The sequence below is a fragment of the Octopus bimaculoides genome, chromosome 8 (genome assembly GCF_046866305.1).
Source record: "Octopus bimaculoides isolate indiv1 chromosome 8, ASM4686630v1, whole genome shotgun sequence".
NCBI lineage: Eukaryota > Metazoa > Mollusca > Cephalopoda > Octopoda > Octopodidae > Octopus > Octopus bimaculoides.
This window is the reverse complement of record NC_142935.1, coordinates 16919084-16941287: the sequence shown is the minus strand read 5'-3', so window position 1 is coordinate 16941287 and position 22204 is coordinate 16919084. Positions and strand designations below refer to the sequence as shown.

The 22204-nt window shown below is 36.7% G+C and overlaps 1 protein-coding gene and 1 long non-coding RNA gene across 9 annotated transcripts in view; both read right to left on the bottom strand.

Annotated features, from left to right (window-relative positions):
• Nucleotides 1-5321: 5321 nt before the first annotated feature.
• Nucleotides 5322-6975, bottom strand: LOC149134322 (uncharacterized). Its single transcript, XR_016242755.1, has 2 exons — nt 6870-6975; nt 5322-5995 (listed from the first exon to the last, which is right to left on the bottom strand). It is a non-coding gene; the product is annotated as an uncharacterized LOC149134322 (long non-coding RNA).
• A 10001-nt stretch (nt 6976-16976) lies between these two features.
• The window catches only part of LOC106867496 (uncharacterized), a 47160-nt gene continuing 41932 nt past the window's right edge, over nt 16977-22204 (bottom strand). For 7 of the 8 annotated variants that reach the window (XM_089356147.1, XM_089356148.1, XM_089356141.1 and 4 more), the window contains 2 exons: nt 18600-18695; nt 16977-17207 (listed from right to left, as the gene is read on the bottom strand). In XM_089356147.1, coding sequence (XP_089212273.1) covers nt 17183-17207; nt 18600-18695 — 121 coding nt within the window. In that variant the 3' untranslated portion in view covers nt 16977-17182. Of the gene's footprint in view, nt 17208-18599; nt 18696-22204 lie in introns of those variants that run through there. The other variant, XR_016242811.1, reaches the window with a different exon arrangement.

The following is a 22204-nucleotide window of genomic DNA, read 5'->3' as shown; positions in this document are numbered from 1 at the left end:
TTCCAAAGCGTGTGTTTTAAATAGATGTTTTTCTACACACATTCTATAAGCAAAGAAAGGTAATTAAAAGTGATTATCGAGTGTGTGTACGTGCGTGCGTGTGTGTGTGTGTGTGTGTGTGTGTACGTGCGTGCGTGTACAAAACATTTGATAGCCAGCGTCATCTTTCCTTCTACGAAATTCTGTCCAGGTCCCCGTTCTCCGAATAGATGAATACCGAAATATCTATATCCACAAAATAACACATTAAAACTGTGTTGGACGGAAGTATAACGAAAATATGCTAAACAGTATAATGTATATAAGATTAATTTGCAAGGTGTTTTACTGCGTGCGGGCTTAGCCGTGTGGTTACTTCGTAGATCTGAATTTTACAGCTAGACTCTTCCATTAACCTGAAACTATTGGCGCCGTCCCGTACACACTGTTTTCTTACACAATACACATGAGATTATACCAGGTAGGCTAGCTTACAGTATAAATACACTAGTGTACGATTTAAAAGACATTTAGTTGCTGTTTTTGATGAGTGCTGTAATAACGTCGATTCTTCGCTCGCTGGCTCAATCGTTCATTTGTTAACAGGTCCTCCACTAGTCTCTTAATTATTTTTACGGTTTACGGTTCTGCGTGTTTTGGCATAAGTTGTAACTCTCGCTCCTGATAAAAGTGTACGTTTCATGTTTCAGTAAATGCACTGCGGCTAAGCTGGGACAGTTTTGAAGACACTCCTGTATTATATTTTGTTATTACTAATTTTTACTCTTTTACTTGTTTCAGTCATTTGACTGCGGCCATGCTGGAGCACCGCCTTTAGTCGAGCAAACTGACCCCAGGACTTATTCTTTGGATGCCTAGTACTTATTCTATCGTCTCTTTTGCCGAACCGCTAAGTTACGGAGACGCAAACACACCACCATCGGTTGTCAAGCGATATATATATATATATATATATATATATATATATATATATATATATATATATATATCGTTTTGGGATTTGGTTTGCAAGATTCTTAATGGGAGTTCGTGTGTTGAAGAATATACTGTTGTGTCTGAGGAGAGTCATTCTCTTTTAGTGCCTTATAATTTAAAACATCGGTAAAATTTCCGTCGTTATTTTTCTAAAATTTTCGTTGCATCTTGCAACCTTTTCAACAGTCAAAACTATTGAAAAGATTGCAAGACACCATCAAGTTTCCCACTCAAAAACAAATCTGTCGAAAGATTTCTCAAGTCCTATTTCTCCAGATTCGCCGACACCAGCCTGAAACAGTTCTGCCTTCTAAACATAGGGACATAAATGTGTACTGAAATATTTTGCACTACAGTTTCATTTTTAGACATTTGAGTATGTAAAAATGTTGTTTTTCTCCGAAGAGCACGCACATAGCCATACGTAATTTTCTTTCTGATTAATTCTAAAATCAATAGAAAAACCTGAATTATTACCTAACTTTGCAGGAATTATAATAGAAATTTCAGTTAAACTTTACGTACGTGAAAAAGTAACACAATTGTTGTCAGTAGATGTTTTTTTTTTTTCCTTAAATGTCCTAAATAATGCCTGGCAGTACCAACAGCGAAAAGAAGAGAGAGATAAGGAGAGAAAGGAAGACAGACAGATAGATAGATAGATAGATAGATAGATAGATAGATAGATAGATAGAGATAGAGATAGAGAAAGAGAGAGAGAGAGAGACCAAGAGACAGAATGATAATAGACAGACAGACAGAGAAACAGAGAGAGAATGGGAGAGACGGAAAGAGACAGGCAGTTAGGCAGAGAAAGACAGACTCACAGAGCAAGAGAGACACACACACAGATGTGTCTGTGGAATACTCAACCACTTACTCCTGTTCTCAACAACAGGGAAGTCAGAAGATTGAAAAACTGCCTCACTCTTATTGAAACCAAACGAAAAAGGCATGGCAGATAAGACAAGGAAAGAAACTGTTTTCTTAGAGTTATCTCCCGTGAATAGGGTCCGATCACAAAATGTCAAGGCTGGGGTGACCGTGTGTTGGGACTTGATGTGTATGCGTTTGCGTGTGTGTGTCCGTGCGCGCGCGCACGTACTTGTGTGTCTACATACATACTCAGACACATATATCAGGCATATATCCATATACATACAAAAAACACATACATTTATATACGGACTGACATACACTCTGATATGTGCGTGTATACAAACACACCCTCACACACACATGTATGTATGTATGTATGTATGTGGAGACGCGTGACTTAGTGGTTAGGGTGTTGGACTCTTTATAATTACTATATAGTTGAATATGTTTCAGCAACAGTTGTGTGCGACTCTTCATCGGGTGGAATATAATTAAGTCCTGTTGGATTTTTTTCTGAATTCTCTGCGAAAGTGTTGTACATTACCTCCGGATCTATTTCAAAACGGCAACAGTTTTCATTTATGTTTTATGTAGTGTTTTTGGTACCGAAAGACTTTCAAACTTCGTATACTTATCTATTTTGTGTTATAGAACAGAAAAAAATTTTTGTATTCGAATTTATTTCATGTAAAAAATTGTCTTATTTCGATAATTTCTACTAATCACTGACGTCTATTCAGTTGAAAACAGTTAGCGCTGTAACGGTGTATATCGTATTAATCCCCTAACCCTAACCCTAACTCTAGAATCCGAACTCTAAAATTGTTACACACATGGATACGCACAGCGTAATTTATTATATAAACAATATATGCGTATAAATTACGATTAAACCGGATGAAATATGTCACAGGGAATAACATTTTTATGACCGCCTAGCAGTAACTCTATTCAGCTGAATAGACGTCAGTGATTGGTTGAAATTACAGAAATACAACTTTAACATGAAATAACTTGCGATGTAGGTTTTTTTGTTAAGAAGACTAAGAGTAAAAGATGTTTTATATGACACATTCTACCAGTGTCCCAAGTTTCGTTAGTGTTTCGTTAAGAAAATACTGGTGCCCCCGTTTTGAACAAGATCCTTACCTCCTAATAACCCGGGGAACACAAGTACAAATACAAAAGTAATATTGCGATATTAGCACCAACATCGATAAAGACGAAAATAAGAGAATCACAGTGACCTTCGTGGTAGTCGTAGTCGTAAAAAAAAGGAGAAAAAATGATCTTATTTGGGTGATGGATACACAGACATACACAAACACACGGCACATCATATGACAAGCCACCATGATAGACAGACAGACAGACAGACAGACAAATAGACAAACAGACAGACAGGCAGATAGATAGACAGATAGATAGATAGATAGATAGATAGATAGATAGATAGATAGAGAGATAGATAGGTAAGTACGGAGCTTGATTCAGTCGACTAAAAATTTTACAGGGGGACTTCTTTGATTGCTTCATGTTTGTTGTCCTCCCCCCAAGTCAGTGATGCAAATCTCAGTGTACCTCCCATTGTACGCTGCGTTTGCAGCTTTCTTCATCATCTAACATAGCAGTGATGCAGGAAACACTATTATAACTATGTTTATAATAATCAAAGAAAATTAAGCAATGATGTTAATATTTTGAATGTGTGCTTGGCGTTAAAGTTACTAGATGTGAAGTTAAAATTTCTGATAAAGTTGAGGTTTTCAGAAGACAAAGTCTTCCTGATTAGAGACAAGACAATTATTTTGTTATGTGTAGGTCTTACTTCATAGTACTTTGAAAGGAACATTTGTTCCTCTTTTATCATCATCTCCACAAATCAATGATGTCAATTTTAGGATATCTTCCATCACAAGAGAGTGAGTGAGAGAGAGAGAGAGGGAAATACTTGTTTCCCTTTTATCATCATCTCCACAAATCAATGATGTCAATTATAGGATATCGTCGATTGCAAGAGAGCGAGAGAGACAGACAAAGAGGAGAGAGAGAGAAAGAAGAGAGTGTGTGTGTGCTTGTACATTATACGTAGAATGACCGAACGGTTAACGAGCCTGCTTTGTGATCGTGAGGTCTGGAGATTGATCCCACTCCAGGACATCTTGGGCAAATGCTATTTTTTATAGACTCGGATCGAATCATGAATATAATGAAACCGTTCAAAAAACCCATCCGATAGATTTTACATGTAATCCGAAGGTGTACCCTTACCACATAGAGTGTCACTTTGAATGTGCCTGAGAATTAAGTTAATGGTGGATGTGTCTATGGAATACTCAGCCATTTACTCCTCCCCCTCAACAACAGGGAAGTCAGAAGATTGATGAACTGCATCACTCATATTGAAACCGAACGGAAAATGCATGGCGGATAAGACAAAAAAGAAAGTTTCTTTAGAGTTATCTCCCTTGAAATGTTACTATTGGATATGCAGTGAAATAGAGCTAAGGCTAGGATGACCGTGGGACTTGATTTGTGCGCGTTTGTGTATGCGTGTGTGCGCGCGCGCAGTACTTGTGTTTCTACATATATACGCAGGCACATGCATATATACACATACATAAAAAACATACACACACATACATTTGTATACAGACTTACATACACGCAGATGTGTGCGTATATACAAACACACACACACACACAAACACACACTCACACACACACATATGTATGTATGTATGTGTGTGTGTATGGAGGCGCGTGATTTAATGGTTAGTGCGTTGATCTCATGATTGTGATTTCGATTCCTGGACCGGGCGACGCATTGTGTTCTCGAAGAAAGCGCTTAATTTCACGTTACTCCAGTCCACTCAACTGGCAAAAATTAGTAACGGCAATTTATTATAATTCACTAAGAAGCGACAGATTACAGAAATGACATCTAAATATGTATCCTTTGAATACATTATAACTGGATACTGAAAACCTATTCCAGTGCATGGAAGGATATTGAATAAAGAAGTAATGGTGATGGAAGTTGTGGATATATACTTATACATATATACATAAAAACATGCACACACATACATACATACATACATACATACATACATACGTACGTACATACACATATTTACACACACAGGCCAGCGTCGGTGATTGACGAGGTCAGTATTTAATCTCCCTAGGTAATAATATCTGGAGACAATATTCTCTTCTTAGCAAAAAAAAAAAAAAAAAGAAAGAAAAAAAAAACAAATCATGTCAACATTCCTATAGGCACATATACATACAAATCAGAATGCATGCATATATACAAATATATAAATATAACGCTATATACATACGTAAATGTATGTTATATATGTATGTAGATTATTTATATATATAAATATATATACATATATATTTTACACACACACACACACACACACGATATACATGAAAAGCGGAAAGATGAACCATCGTATTGAATCTGCTAATATTTTTCATAACAAATCATATAAAAGATTAAACATCTTATTGAATGCATATTGAGGAGGCCAAAAGTCAACAATGTGTCGAATTATTGAATCAAAAGGATCTGACTCTTTTAATTAATCTTTAGTCACCACATAACCTCTGTGAGTGCCATTTTGTCTTTTATATTTTTCTTTAGCACTCTTCCAAAGTCTTTCAGTATTTTGGGTGTGAGCTCCATTAGTAGGATTGACAAAGTATAGAGAATGATTGAGATGCTTAAAATGACCAATATTAATTATATTTTTATATGCTGAACATTCCTCACTTATGATGGTAGTACCCGGTCTTCTATTATCATCTATCATTGGAAGAAGTGTTGTCGCAGACCTGTCAGAGACAACAAACACGAAACACTATTTTGTTTCTCAACCTCCTAAAACCCATTGTTGAGGTAGTTGACGTCCAACGCAGTTTTTTTCTTTTAGTGCACATATTTTCATCGATTTCAGCAGTCATGCTGTGTCCTCCGATCACTCTTGAGTTAGCCAAAATGTGTGCAGCACAAACTTCTCTCAAATAGTTATTCCACTGAACAACGCAATTGGCTTTCATTTGAAGCTTACTTTTACAAAATTTGATACTTGTCATGTTTGCAAATTGACTTTTCCGGACTGAACTATATTCGAAAAAAGATTTCCCAAAAAGAGAATATTTATTAATATTTAACTCTACAACACATCTCAAAAATTGCGATGCTTGTTTTATATCATGAAGATAGTATTTATATCAGTTCTTATAATATCCTATATGTAAATAAATCTCAAGAAAAATTAATAAGATGTATATAAAGCTCACTTGAAGGGAAATAACCTAAGATTTTCGTGGGTAGATAACCCCACTTATTAATGGCAATATTTTAATGGGGGTGAGATTACTAAAAAGTACCGTTAAGGTGTTGGTTGCAAGATGGAAGAAGTACAGTGATCGAAGTTGTAAAGAAATATTTATTTACCGTTACTTTGTATAATGCCATGCCTCGACGGGCTGGTATGTGTATCATAAAAACAATAGAGTTATCTTTTCTTGTATGTTGTTTATATTAACACATTGATATTGCTAATTATTACAATTTCATTTATACAAAAATTATATACTATATGTTTGTACTTTATTACTTCATATTACATTATATGTATGCATTTAATATATGGTCTAGCAATATTTAGAGAAAAGTATACTTAGACGCGTGTACAGAAAACAACTTTTTCATTTCTAGAATTAAGTAGTTGACGCCTGAAAAATAATACTTGGTAATTTCTTCCACACAAAGTTCACACCGCCTGTCATTGATACTATATGGTCTAGCGTGACTCCATTTGATTAATTTTCCATTTGATTTCATAACTCTTATTGTTGCCCTATATTCTCCAAAGGAACTTACTAAGACTTGTATTGTTAATTTTTAGACAATTCCTAAAACTACTTACGTGGTTAGCTATTCTTTTCTTTATAAAGCAATTCAGTTGCTTCAATAAATAAATAATTATTACCTTCAGATTCAACAATGGCACTGATATACCAGATTACTGCATTTACAGAAATTATTAGATTTACAGTTGGGCTTATTCTTGCGATTACAAAATTTATTTTTATCAACTTTATTATTGATTATAACAAAAGAGTTCCGATTGGTTGTTTCCCCTTCACTATTTGAACTAAAATGAGTAATGATGATAGAAAAAGAATCTGTGGGGGGGAACAGGAAAAAGAGTGCGGGAGGTTGCGCTTTTGGTGGCACAAGTTTGAAACACCTACTTAGACATTTGATAAAACGAAGTAACCACATAGCTAAGCTCCCACGCTGACACCTGGTGCATATTTTAAAATACATATTGTCGTTTTCTATATATACACTTTTCTACTTTAGGCACAAGGCCTGAAATTTTTGGGGAGGTGGTCAGTCGATTAAATCAACACCAGTATGCAACTGGTACTTAATTTATCGACCCCGAAAGGATGAAAGGCAAAGTCGACCTCGGCGGAATTTGAACTCAGAACGTAAAGACAGACGAATATATATGCAGGTATATTACTTCAAACGTGTGTTCTGCAGTGCAGACTTTTACTAGTAATAATATTGGTGACATTTTTACCCCGTGAAGATACAAATATTCGAAGATAGTTTTATCGAACAGGTTTCTGAAATGCGTAAAAATAATTAAAAGTCTAGTGGAGGACCTATTAAAACATGAACTAATGAGCCAGCGAGCGAAGCACCTACGAAAAATAGCAGCTAAATCTCTTTTAAATCACAAACTACTGCATTTATGCAGTAATCGTAGCTTATGAAACGTACTTATATATATATATATATATATATATATATATATATATATATATATATATATATATATATATATATATATATATATATATATATATATATATATATATATATATATATATATATATATATATATATATATATATATATATATATATATATATATATATATATATATATATATATATATATATATATATATATACACGCGTAAAAAAAAGCAAAAAGTGTTTGAGACAGCGCCAGAATTCTACAAGAGCTCATGTTAACGAAATAATCACACGGGTAAGCCCACACACAATAATATGCGTTGTAAATTGAACTTATATACATTAAAAGAACTCATCTGTATTTTTGGTGTACTTTCGTAGAAAAAATAGTTTTAGGGTTAGGGTTAGGCTATTCTAAAACGTATATTTTAAAAAGATGTTTTTCTACACACATTCGATAAACAAAGAAGCGTAATTAAAAGTCATTATCGTGTGTATGTGGGTGTGTGTGTGTGTGTGTGTGCGTGTGTGTGTGCATATTCACATATACTTATATACATACAAAACTTCAGAGAGCCATCGTCGTGTTTCCTTCTTTAACTGCGATGAAATTCTGGCCAGGACCTCATTCACCGAATAAATGGATACAAGGGGGTGATGCAGTTTCGCGCCTTGAAAAATGCATCTTTAAAAAAAAAAAGTTTTCGGATTCCCACCTTTTAATCCGAAATTTAAAAAAAAAAGAAAAATGCATTTATCAAGGAGAGGTGCGAAATTGCATTAGCCCCGGATGCCAGTCGAAAACCAAACTACCGAAATAACTACAGCCATTAAATATAAAAATGAATATCTATTGAGTTATAAGCGCTGCCGTTTTACACGTAAATAATTAGGAAGCCTAATGGTGTTTTATTACAGCACATCGGCAGACACAGAAAATCTTCCTTGTGTTTAAATACAATACTGTTATTGTTAGTATTTTGTTTCTTAAGGGAAAAAAGTTATTAATCTGGCAGTCTTGGTAGCCAAAGGGAAAGATTGAACACTTAGTAAATTATATCTAACAATATGAAATGTACTTTGGAATTTTAGGTTAAGAAATTTAAGATAGATATTTTAAAATATGGGATCTATTTTAAAACGGGGGCCACATTTTTCATTAATGTTTTACGTAGTGTTTTTAGTACGGAAAGACTTTCAAACTTCGTATACTTATCTATTTTGTGTTATAGAACAGAAAAATATTTTTGTATTCGAATTTATTTCATGTAAAAAAATTGTCTTATTTCGATAATTTCAACCAATCACTGACAAGTATTCAGTTGTTTATATTTACTCCTTTGGCTGATTAAGCGATGTAAAGCGTATTTAATCTCCATGCCTTCGTTTTATTTGCTTTTTTCATTTTAAATTTGCTTTAACCCTAACCCTAACCCTAACCCTAACCCTAACCCTAGGGTTAGGGTTAGGGTTAAGGTTAGGGTTAATTGTTTCAGAATCGTTTGTTTATGTAGTCGGCACTTAATGTATATCGGCTGAATGGACGTCAGTGATTGGTTGAAATTACAGAAATACGACAACTTTAACATGGAATAAGTTATGGGTTTCTATTTTTTTTAAAGAAGACTAAGAGAAAAAGATGTTTTATATGACACATTCTACCAGTGTTCCAAGTTTCAAAGTGTTTCGTTAATGAAAAATATGGCCCCCGTTTTAAAAAAGATCCAAAATATGTCTTGATTTGTTTTGCTTTGCTTTTTTTTTTTTAATTTTTGTCGTATCTTGTCACGTAATTTTCCTATTCTGGTGTCGTTATTTATGAAATTGAAATATTTGAATTAGTATTTTCTCCATCATTGAATATCAATCGCTACCGGAAAATCTTAGCATTAAATCTATTACGTGGTTAAGTACATCATAATTAATCAAATGTCTATGTATTTATAATTACTTTACCGTTACCTTTTCGTTGACTCAATATTCTTTAACCTACTTTCAAAACCACATCATGAATTTTTCAATAAGGCATAGAGTTATGTCCCTTATGTGATTATCTAATATCTTATTAGTTCATTGGCTGTGTACGCCAGTGTGTGTGTGTGTGTGTGTGTTTATATCTGCAGAAACATGCTTTATGTATATGGCTGTATGATAAGAAGCTTACTTCCCAACCACATGGTTTGCGTTCGGTCCCACTGTATGGCACCTTGGTCAAATGTCTTCTACTATAACTTCGGTCCGACTAAAGCCTTGTGAGTGGATTTGGTAGACGGAAACTGAAAGAAGCTCGTCGTATACATATATGTATACACACACGCACACACACACACACACACACACACACACACACACACATATAGATATATATATATATACATACATATATATATATATATATTTATATATATATATATATATATATATATATATATATATATATATATATATATATATATATATATATATATATATATATATATACACATACAGAGATGGGCATCATGTATGTATGTATGCATATGTGTAGATTTTCATGCATATAGTTGCATATCTAGATATGCTCATATATCTAAATGATAAACTTCCAGAAAGTTTTACAGATTTTTACAGTTCCAGTGATGGATTGGATCTGTAGTCTTTGAATTAGCTTTCTCCTTTCTGGTTTTGAGAAGCCTAATTTCTCAAAATTGGTATTTAAGCAGTGTGATACATATCCCAGGGCCCCAATAATTACAAGTATATACTTGAACTTGTCATCTGGAATAGAGTAACTTCAGATTTCTCAATAGTTCAGCGAAGCTATTCTCTTTTCCACTGATCTACCGCTTTATGTTAACATCCGTCGGGCAGCTGGTTTCCACAACTGTACACAGTTTCTCTTCTCTATCCCAAATCATTATATCAGATCTATTGTGCTTACATTTTATTGGGGTCTTCACTGGGACATCCCACCAGCACTCCTTTTTATTATGAGTGGCTATGGCTTCTACCATACTGTGGATTCTTATTTCCTTCCGACGGATATCATTATAGCGTGTCCTAGCTACAACATCATGTCTCATCGGTAGATAATACCGTGATGACATTTTCAGGCAACTACTTATGATATGGGTGATGTTTGCGATACTGACTCCACAAAGTCTGCATCGATTGTCACACTTTACTGCTTTTTTTGCATCTCTGTCCCTTTTGTGCATCAGGTACTTGGTTGATATTTCCTGTTCCTGGATTACAAACGTATACTCTTCAAAGTGGGAGGTAGTAATCCGGCTATTGATCCATGATAAACTGCTTTGATGATCGACGTTACTATCATCTCGAAGCTTTCTACTAACATATCCATGCATAGCCTTCTGCTCATATAGGCTCATCCTTTCATTTGATGATTCGTTGCGGTTGAGTTGTGTGACTTCTTTAGGCGTGTATTCTAGGTTATTAGACAAAGAATGTTGCTCAAGGAGCTTCCTTCCTAGTCTTAAGATGTTATCAGCCTCATGTACGCAAACTTGGCCGTGTATGTATGTATGTATGTATGTATATTCTGTTTTTTTAAAAATTATTATAAATCTTCCATTGAAGAGGGAGCCGGTTTCCAACAAAGATACAAGGGTCCATCTTTGGGATGTAGTTAACACAGACAAATTCACATTTAGAACTTGAGAAAAGTCTTGCATATTTTTACACAGTTTGCACTTGTAATGTACGAATTAGCTGGTCGATTTCTCTTCCTGAAAATCCCAGTTCATCCAGATCCTCCTTTCAGCATTTATTAACAAAACCCAGTGCCCTAATTATTATTGGTATGAATATGAATTCATAGTCTGGATATAGAAGCTGGAGGTTTTGAAACAGTTGTCCATAGATATCCTCTTTTTCTTTGACTTTCAAAAAGATATTTACATCTGCAGAGCAGCTGACCTCTATGACGGTACATACCTTTGTCCCTCTGTCCCAAACAACAATATTCGGCCTGCTATGTTTACATTCGACAGAAGTTTGGATGGGAATATTCCACCAGTATTCCTTGAGTTGGTGTTTATGAATGTATTCCATAACATATATATGCAGGGTCGTATCCGCATATGTGCATTTAAAATTATAGACAAGCACGTAAATATACATGAGCGCTAGAATAATGCACCCTGTTGCATTTGCATTGGGTTGTTGTCTTAATGGAATGTTCCACGAGTATTCTTTATTTTTAAGTATGTGAATACTAGTTCAAGAGTGCCTTTGGTATAACCATGTCACACTCATTTCCGTAGATATTATTGTAAAAAGTTATTTTGTAAGAATGAAATGTTTTTATGGGGAGGTAAAACCTGAAAATTTTTTGACAGTTATTGATGAAGTGATATACTCTATACAGTTATAGCTTAATCGACATTCATTTTCCCAAGTGAGGGCTTAAAAGCGCCTCTCTTATTTATCAAGTATTTCGTAGCTATCGCACTTGCTTCTCGAGTATTTAGTAGTTATTCCTTTTGTAGATCAAGGATTTGTTAGTTACCACTTGTTTATCAAGTGTTTAGCACCCATCGCTAACTCTTGCTCCTGAACATGAAGGCTCTGTTTGTGTGTGTGTGTGTGTGTGTGTGTGTGTGTGTGTTTAACGTTTTCTAGTAAGGAAGGTGCTGGTGTCTAAAACTCCATCAGTGGAATGTAGATAACAAAAGCAATGTTATATGTTGTATTTACTCGAGAAAACATTGTATACTTTTGCAGTTCCGCTTACAGATTGTATTGGTATAAACGTGAATTTATGATCTCAGTATATAAACAGGTTTCAAAACAGTTGTCCGAAGTTCTCCTCTATCTCTTTAATTCTCGAGGAGATATTCACATCAGCAGAGTACTTGACATCTTTGACGTCACATACGTTTTTTTGTCTGTCTCAAGCCTTCGTAGTTTTGATGGGAATTTTCCGCCAACGTTTCTTGTGTTGCTGTTTATATAGGGTTGGCCCAAAATCACCCTACAGTAAATCAAAATTCCATAGATACTATCTATAATTCTGTATTGACTCGAATGGAAAAAATGTGTCACTCAAAAAGGACTTCAGTTTGAACAATTTGCATCATGTCTCATATTTAGATGCTTTTATTAAATTCATTCAGATGTTAAACATAAATAAATCTTGGAATTAAATGGTTTTGATTTACTTTCAGGTGATTTTTGGCCAAACCTATATATGTATTCAATAGCAGGACGATTTTCTGCATTTATCTCATGGCAGTGTTGTAAATTGTTTTAGCGACAACGTCATGTTGTATTCGAAGGTAATATCTTGATGGCATTCTGTGCAGCTACTGACCACAAGTGTAATGTGAAAGTCTTCAATAGAAATATGACATAATTGACATTTCTGGTTACACTTTAGGGCTTTAATGGCTCCAATAACTCTTTTGTTTAATGGGTATTTTGTAGCAATCTCCTAATCTTTCATTATCTCGACGCGTGATGTGATGTAGCGGTCGCGAGTCCAAGAGAGGTTGTACTTCATGTTGATATCAATGTCATTGTGATATGTTCATATCTATGTGCATGCATAGGTATACGTATATATGAATACATCTTCACTAGTAGTACTATTTCGTTAAGCGCATCTACTAAGCAGTATGAACTGTGTTTAAGGCAGATACGCACAGCGTGTATCACTCCGCTATAGACACTGTTTGTAAACATGTCAAATAAAGTAAACACGTAGAAATATAACATGCCTTCAGTGAGTTGTTTATTATCCCACAAAGAACAAAAGAATATATAACAGTCATCATCAAGTATTCGGAAAATATAATCAAGCAGAGTCAATTTTCGGTTTGTTGAATGCTTCTCAAACATGTTTTCTTTGGGGTATATTAGTCTAATTGCTTTGAAGTATGTTAGTCCAACTGCTTTGTGGTTGTACGGAAGGTCTCTAGGAACAGAGTATTCCCCGAGGAGCTCACTGCCAATACGTAGACTGTTGTTTCCTTTGCTTTTCAGGAATAGGTTCATATATTTATTTTTGCAGGTGTTGTCTGAGAGATACTGTACGACATTCGAAGACTGGCTTCACTGACCTTAAGACTCTTCCTCCTTAGCCTCTTCTTCATCACTGTCTCTATGGAAGTTCCCAGGTGATGTCAAGATCTAGCGGGTCTTAATGTCTATGGAGTGAATTTCCTCTGCATGTCAGTCAAATATCCCAAATGATGGTATCAGAACCGCATGTTGTAAAAGGAGTACTCCAACAGCTATATTTTTCTAAGTCTGGCGTAATATTCTCGGGTCACCCTCTCTTTGTTGGTAACCCCAGGTGCTTGTATGCTTGTATGTATGTATGTATGTATACACATACACCTGTTTATTTATCTAGATATATGTGTCTATATATGTTCTCTTCTGTTTTTAAATATTTAAATTCTTCCTCTGAGGAAGGAGCTAGATTTTAACAAAGATACAAAGCTCCATCCCTGGAATGTTGATAAGTACAATGTCACATATTAAACTTGTGGAAAGTCTTGCACAGTTTTACTGTTCCACTTACAGATTGTATGCGTGTCTCTACGTACGTATGTACGTCTGTCTGTATGTATGTACGTACGTACGTACGTATGTATGTATGTCATTGTTCAGTTTTATTTCAAGATTTCTTGCCAATAGAGAAAGAGCCGGTTTCTAAGCTAAATCCAAGGTTTCTTCATTGGAATTACAACATCAACAACAGGGTATTTTTGTATGTATGTATGTATGTATGTATGTATGTATGTATGTATGTATGTGTGTATGTATTCTCATGAATATAGTTGCATATCTAGATATTCTTTTATTTTTTTATTTGTTTCAGTCATTTGACTACAGCCATGCTGGAGCACGGCCTTTAGTCGAACAAATCGACCCCAGGACTTATTCTTTGTAAGCCTAGTACTTATTCTGTCGATCTCTTTGGCCGATCCGCTATGTTACGGGTACGTAAACACACCAACATCGGTTGTCAAGCGATGGTGGGGTATCAAACACACACACACACACACACATATATATATATATATATATATATATATATATATATATATATATATATATATATTTTTTTTTTTTTTAAGTTTCAGCTTAGAGCTGCGGCCATGCTGATGCACCACCGTGTTGCTACACTGTTATTACAGGGAGCCTCTTACAATATGTGGCACTTGGTGAAGAATGGAGTTTGATTTAGCAACCCTCATTTGCACCTCCTGCCGCGAGGTAGCAAAACAATAAATTGAAGAATTATAAATTCAATTCAATTTAAATATTTTATACAAACAAATGACACATCTCATAAATTACAACTGTTTCCACTTCATTAATAAAATGAAGTTTTTCAAGAATAATCAAATCCGTTTAAATATGTAATGATGCTTCATCAGATCGACATATCTCTTTCAATATTTCACGAAAAATATCAATTGAAAATATTTTTAACTGCTAAAGCTTTTCAAAAAATGCTTTTTGAGAGCAAGCTTTAATCATGAATAAGTAAATAGTCTTCGTTTTATGAATGAAGCGAAAACAGCTGTAATTTATGGGATGTGTCATTTTTTTGTATAAAATATTTAAATTGAGTTGAATTTATAATTGTTCAATTTATTGTTTTGTTTTCCATTTCTTATCTATATTTATATGTATGTTTATTTTTTATTTAGTTACCTATTGGAATAACATTGTTATTGATATAGGTAATAAAAACCAGTAAGTTCTTCGGATATTTAATATCCCTTAAGTGTTTTTTTTTATTACACCAGTACTTCCTTTTATTATGAGTGGCTATGGCTTCTACCATACTGTGGGTTCTTATTTCTTTGTCCTCGAGGTTATCTTTCCGACGGATTTCATTACAGAGTGTCCTAGCTACAGCATCATGTCTCATCGGTAGATAATACCGTGATGACATTTTCAGACAACTACTTATGATGTGGATATGTATGTATGTATGTATGTATGTATGTATGTATGTAGATGCGTGTGTGTTTAACTGCATACCCTAACACCAACCAAAGGTATTTCTGTGTCTCCGCGCTCAGATGGATTGTCATCACATACGCTAGTTAATCCATAGATTGGACCCCAGCAGCTGCCACTATTCCGCGTCAGATTAGACCTGCGAATAATAGTGTCTGAAACGTGGTTTCATTCCTCTCAAAACCCTGATAGTCCCGAACAAGAATCCAACTACTGAATGCAGTTTAAAGTCACAGCATCCTTCTATGAGTGAGACACTCTGATGTTAAACCTACAGTTTCATGTGATTGCTAGCCATCGCCCTTCCTTCTGTTATTAGCTTCTGCTCACGGTGACTCAGAGAGTGGTATTCATGTTGTACAAGTGTTTAATCACTATAATTCAATTTCACTTTATGGTGACCTCATTCGTCACTCCATCCTCTAAAGTTCTATGGCAATGGAAAAATAGCGATCAAACCAGTTGTAACTGTACAATCAATAAGTTACAAATTTCGTCGGTCACATATCCTTCAAATCGTGCAGAGCTGCAATGGGACTGAATAGTCCTCTGAGAAGTCATGGACGGAATGTCAGAAATCGTTATTGACAATGAGGAAGTACAAGGTGACAGCAATCGTCTGTGAAGATGGTGCGATCACATGTATGTATGTATGTATGTATGTATGTATATATGTATGTATGTATGTATGTATGTATGTATGTATGTATGTATGTATGTGTCTATGTGTGTGTGTGTGTGTGCGTGTGCGTGTGTGCGCGCGTGTGCACGCATGCATGTATGTACACATGCATGTATATGTAAATAAGCTCGATGGCCTCTGAACTGTAGATGTTTGACAGTCGTTTGTTTACGTAGTCAGCACTTACTGTTATTCGGCTGAATGGACGTCAGTCATTGGTTGAAATTACAGAAATACGACAACTTTAACATGAAATAACTTGCGATGTAGGTTTTTTTTGTTAAGAAGACTAAGAGAAATAGATGTTTTATATGACACATTCTACCAGTGTCCCAAGTTTCAAATTGTTTCGTTAAGAAAATACTGGTGCCCCCGTTTTGAACAAGATCCGTTATATTTGTCGAAAGGCGGCGGCGAACTTGCAGAATCGTTAGCAAGCCGGGCGAAATGCTTAGCGGTATTTCGTCTGCTTTTACGTTCTGAGTTCAAATTCCGCCGAGGTTGACTTTGCCTTTCATCCTTTCGGGTTCGATTAAATAAGTACCAGTTGCATGCTGGTGTCGATCTAATCGACTGGCTCCCTCCCCACAAATTTCGGGCCTTGTGCCTAGAGTAGAAAAGGCTATATTTGTCGGAAACACAAAACACAATACTATAATTTTAATGACGATCTACATTTTTTATTTTTCATTTTTTACTCATATCTATTGTTTATTAAACTTCTTCTGGTAAACATCCGAGACTTGGAATTTATTGACGTTTTAGTATTTTTTTTATCGCTGATTGTCATGCTTAGTCGGGTGGAACTCAGTAAACTCTCTTGTGAATCAAGTATTAAAATTTTCTTTCTCAATCGCATTAGATTCACTCCTCTTTTTCTGATGTATCACTGGAAAAGAAAATATGAACGTAATCTCTGATGCCTCTGATTCAAGAGGTGAGAAAAGGATTGAAATCATAAGCAGGCAGTTTTTACATGAAATTTATATGCAGGACGCAACTGAATTTATTAATGATATGAAAAGTGACAACACTGTCCTAAGCAAATTTCTCAAGAATGAGAGTTTGCTGGTGAGTGACATAGGGAAGCAAGCCTTCATCAGACTTTGTTTCGCAGAAGATGTACAAGTGACCCCTCAGTAGGGGAATTCAAGGTGTTGAAGATAGTACCTTTGGGAGTTGAAGTTGACGAGTTTATAATTGATGGGTTCAGAGGGATTGCTCTTCTTGGTGACAGGGTACACTAATGCGACTCTAAAGATCTGGATATACGCTCGTGCAGAGCGAGTTAGAGAGAAAGAGAGAGAAAGAGAGAGAGACAGAGAGAGAGAGAGAGAGAGAGAGAAAGAGAGAGAGAGGAAGAGAGAGAGAGAGAGAGAGAGAGAGAGAGAGAGAGAGAAAGAGAGAGAGAGATACAGAGACAGCAAGACAGACAGACAGACAAGGATAGAGAGAGAGAGAGAGAGACAGAGAAGTGTTAGCCGAAAATAGGGCTTTGTCTTAGATGCAGTTTGTGGGTAACAGAAAGGACATTTGTTGAAGATGGACTTGCTAGCTCGATCAACGTAAGATCGTTTCGCACTTAATGTGCACCTACTGGTGAGCCTGGTGAACGGGAAAGAGATAATTTTGCAGATTTACCCAATGTGTGCAGTAGGGAGTTGCATGCAATACATTTAGAAAATGTTAAGACATTTTCCACGGGATTACTGCTCACAGTGGCCCTATGTTTGAGAAGCAGAGGAAAGTAGTTTTCCGCAAAATCGTTAGGAAACCCGTTTTGCAAGGGTCTCACAACGATCGGCTGTTGTTTGGAAGGTGGTCTAGTTCGTGGAAGGCGCATTTTAAACACCCCCCACACACACACACACACACGCACACGCACACGCACACACACACACACATTTTTCAAAAGGAATTAGGTTGATGTAGATGGATAGATAGATAGATAGATCATGTATATATGCATGTAGCTATATCTATCTATACGTGTAAGTGAATACATACATACATACATACATACATACATACATACACACACACACACACACTATATATATATATATATATATATATCTATATATATATATATGTTTGTATAAGTATATATAAAATACACATACACACGCACGCACACGCGAATTTCTTGCATGATCATGTTGCAAAAATCGCATTTATAATTTTTAGGGGTGGAAAATGACACAAATTTTTTACTCATATATGTATTTATATACATTAAAACTACACTCCCTTTCGGTAGTAACATTTTCAGACAACTTACGCGCATTGTCCAGTGAACAGTTTGGACCAACAACGAACATTACTTGCATTGTTTTCGCAGTTTACTTGGAAACATTCCGCCAATAAATCTTCATTTCTAAAACGAGCAAAAAGAAAGAGTATGAAAGATAATATAATAAAGATAATATAATAAAGATAATATAAATTCTAAAATAAAAAAAAAAGGAAATGAAATACGATGTAAATGATTGATTTGACACTTAAACGAGATCCAAGTCAACTATTGAGATAAAGAAATACAAGTAAATTGTAAATTTCATTGTCGTCGTTTATATATTCTAGATTTCATTTAAATAATCGAAAACAGGTGAACAAATAAATTGGTTTTGCTTATCTTTCAGGAAGTTTTACGTTACCTTTAAGTAAATAGACCATACAGAAATTTGGCAAGCATTTCCAGTCATGTCTGCTGTTGTTGGTGGTGTTGTTAATTACGTCTTATAACATGTCTTTTATTTTTTACTTGTTTCAGTCACAGAACCGAGCCCATGCTGGGGCACTGCCTTAAAGGGTTTAGTTAAGCAAATCACGCCCCTCGCCAAACCATGTGGTTGTAAAGCGAGCTTCTTAACTACTCAGCCATTTATGAACCCTAATAAATCTCGGCAAATGACACAATCTGCTTTTTGTATGTTATTATTGTTGTGGCTATTTTCAAATTCCGCCGAGGTCAACTTTGTCTTTCATCCTTTCGGGGTCGATAAATTAAGTAGCAGTTGAGCATTGGGGTGGGTCGATGTGATCGACTGACCCCACTCCCCACAAAATCCAGGCCGCGTGCCTATTGTAGAAATGACTATTGCTGTGGATATAGTTAAACCTGTCGATCACAAATATTTCAACCGTGACTATCCTATCGTTTTCATGTATCCAATGTGACCTTCTCTAGGAGAGTGAAGAATGGGTATGACTTTAGGGATATTTGGCTGTTATTTCTGTAGGTAAAGCGACAACATACAGGTTCTCTTTTTCTGGTACGTGTTTTCGCATGGCTATACAAAACAATAAGCAATGTAATTTGACTCGTTTGAACCAAAACTTCGAAGCCACTGCCAACCTTTCTTTCTGAATGCGTGTGTATGTGTGTGTGTATATTTGTGAGAGAAAGAGAGAAAGAGAGAGAGAGAGAGAGAGAGAGAGACAGAGACAGAGAGAGAGAGAGAGAGAGAGAGAGAGAGAGCGTGTATCTGAGTGTATGTATGCGAGCGTGTGCATGCATGTGTATATATGCGCGCACACACACGCACACATTTACAGTTTTTAGATGTGTTGGTAGTTACATAGCATGTGTGTTTATTCTAAGATAGATTTATTTTAGTTTATTTATAGTTTTATATTTATGCAGAAGTCTTGTTCCTATATGAAGCATTTCATATAATCCTCGACACTATTATTATTATTGATGCCATCGGTCGGCGTCGTCAGTCGCTGGACCTGGCTTGATGCCGACCTCCGGGGTTTGGTTTGGTCCCGACCACCAGGTTGATAAGAACTAGGACAAGGTGGCGAACAGGGTGGTCAGTCTTACTCAGAAATGGGCTGAGAGGAAACTGTCCCTGAAGGGTCGGGCAGAGTTGGCGAATGCTTACATCGTCTCCGTTATCATTTATTGCCTTACCGTCATGCCTTGTCCCGGTTACTGCTTGACCAAGCTGGAGTGTCTCTTATTTAAATTCTTGTGGAAAGGACGTGTTCCAATGGTCAGATAGATGGTCAGTCTGTTTCCAGCATCCTCTGAAAGGTGAATTAGGCACACTGTGGCTCCTAATGCGTAGACACGCTCCTAGGTTACGCCACCTGCAACGACTTCTGAACGATGAGCATGTGTGGGCTCCGTCTGTGAGGTTCGTCTTTCCGCAGCTCGTCTCTTTGACGGAGATGCAGTCCCCCTGTGAAGAAAAGACCGAGACTGGGCGCCTGGCACCTAGAATGTCGTCAGGTGCTCACATCCCTCTACCAGTCGAGCAATGGGATCAGTGGATGTTTCGCTTTAGAAATTTATAGAGGATTAGTGGCGGGAAAGTGCGATGACGTTCTCGGGGAGACTCTGGGCACCGAAAAGAATGAACTAGCTGGTCTGTTCTGGAGGACTTTTCGGTCGGAAACTCTCATAGATAATTTCCAGATGTCTTTGGCCTGGCAGTGCTACCGGTTCGAGATAAGCTCTAAAAGCACGGATGTGCTGTCAGACGGACTTGTCCGTGGTGCGCGCAGACTGGCCCTCGTTCAGTGTCCAGGCATTGCTGACTTGTGAGGTTATGTTGAACAGCTGCTGTCAGGTATGGGACGGATCCGTCAGTCGGCCGAGTCTGTAGTGATGGTCGCAACGCCGCCCTCTTTGAATCGAGCAGGCAAAGCAGCTTTCCTTTGCCTGGTGGCTGTGGCGAAAGAGGTTGTTTGGTGGGCAAAGCTGAGAGGCATGAGGACAAATACATTAGTCGTGCAGAGAGGGGAGGCTGGCATGCATGGGCAACTGCTGGCTTTCCACAAACAACCTTGCCCTGAATTGTGCCTCGGAGGTTAACTTTCTAAGTGCAATCCCATGGTCATTCATGACCGAAGGGGGTCTCCTATTATTATTTAGGCGGTGAGCTGGCAGAATCGTTGGCACGCCCGACAAAGTGCCTTAGGAGTAGGGTCCCCGTCTTTACATTCTGGGTTGAAAGTCCGCTGAGGTCGACTTTGCTTGTCATCGTTTCGGGGTCGTTAAAATAAGTAGCGGTTGAGCACTGGGGTCGATGTAATCAATTATCCCTCTTCACATAAACTTCAGGCCTTGTGCCTTTAGTAGAAAAGATTATTATTATTATTGTCATATGAAAAAAACATGAAGCTCTTTAAGTGAAGTCACGTAATGAGGTTAGTTAATAAATACAAATGCTCAGAGTAAACAAATACTTAGATGAAATTGAAATTGTTTTAACATCTCATTATCGCCGAACACTCTACTTTAGCATTCCTTCTTCTACATAAAACTACCTCGGCAAACACTTTTCAGGCATTGTGGTACGTTTCTTTTTTAACCTCTTGTACCAAATTTCCAATCGTGTGTATGGTGTGTTGTAGACATCTTGGCTGACTAGAAGAGCTGACTACTAGAACGGCCATCTGTTGAATATTAAGCACTACCATCTGCTGCACCACGCTACCATTGACATGTATTTGCTCGTCTGTCTGTCTGTCTGACTCGCTTTCTCTCTCTCTCTCTCTCTCTCTCTCTCTCTCTCTCTTCACACACACTTATTTCATCTGAAATCCCCTCTCATATGGTTGTTGCTGGCACTCCGTCGCTTACGACGTCGAGGGTTCCAGTTGATCCGATCAACGGAACAGCCTGCTCGTGAAATTAATGTGCAAGTGGCTGAGCACTCCACAGACACGTGTACCCTTAACGTAGTTCTCGGGGACATTCAGCGTGACAAGGCTGAACCTTTGAATTACAGGCACAACAGAAACAGGAAGAGTGAGAAATAGGTGTGGTGAAAGAGTACAGCAGGGTTCACCACCATCCCCCGCCGGAGCTTCGTGGAGCTTCGTGGAGCTTTAGGTGTTTTCGCCCAATAAACACTCACAACGCCCGGTCTG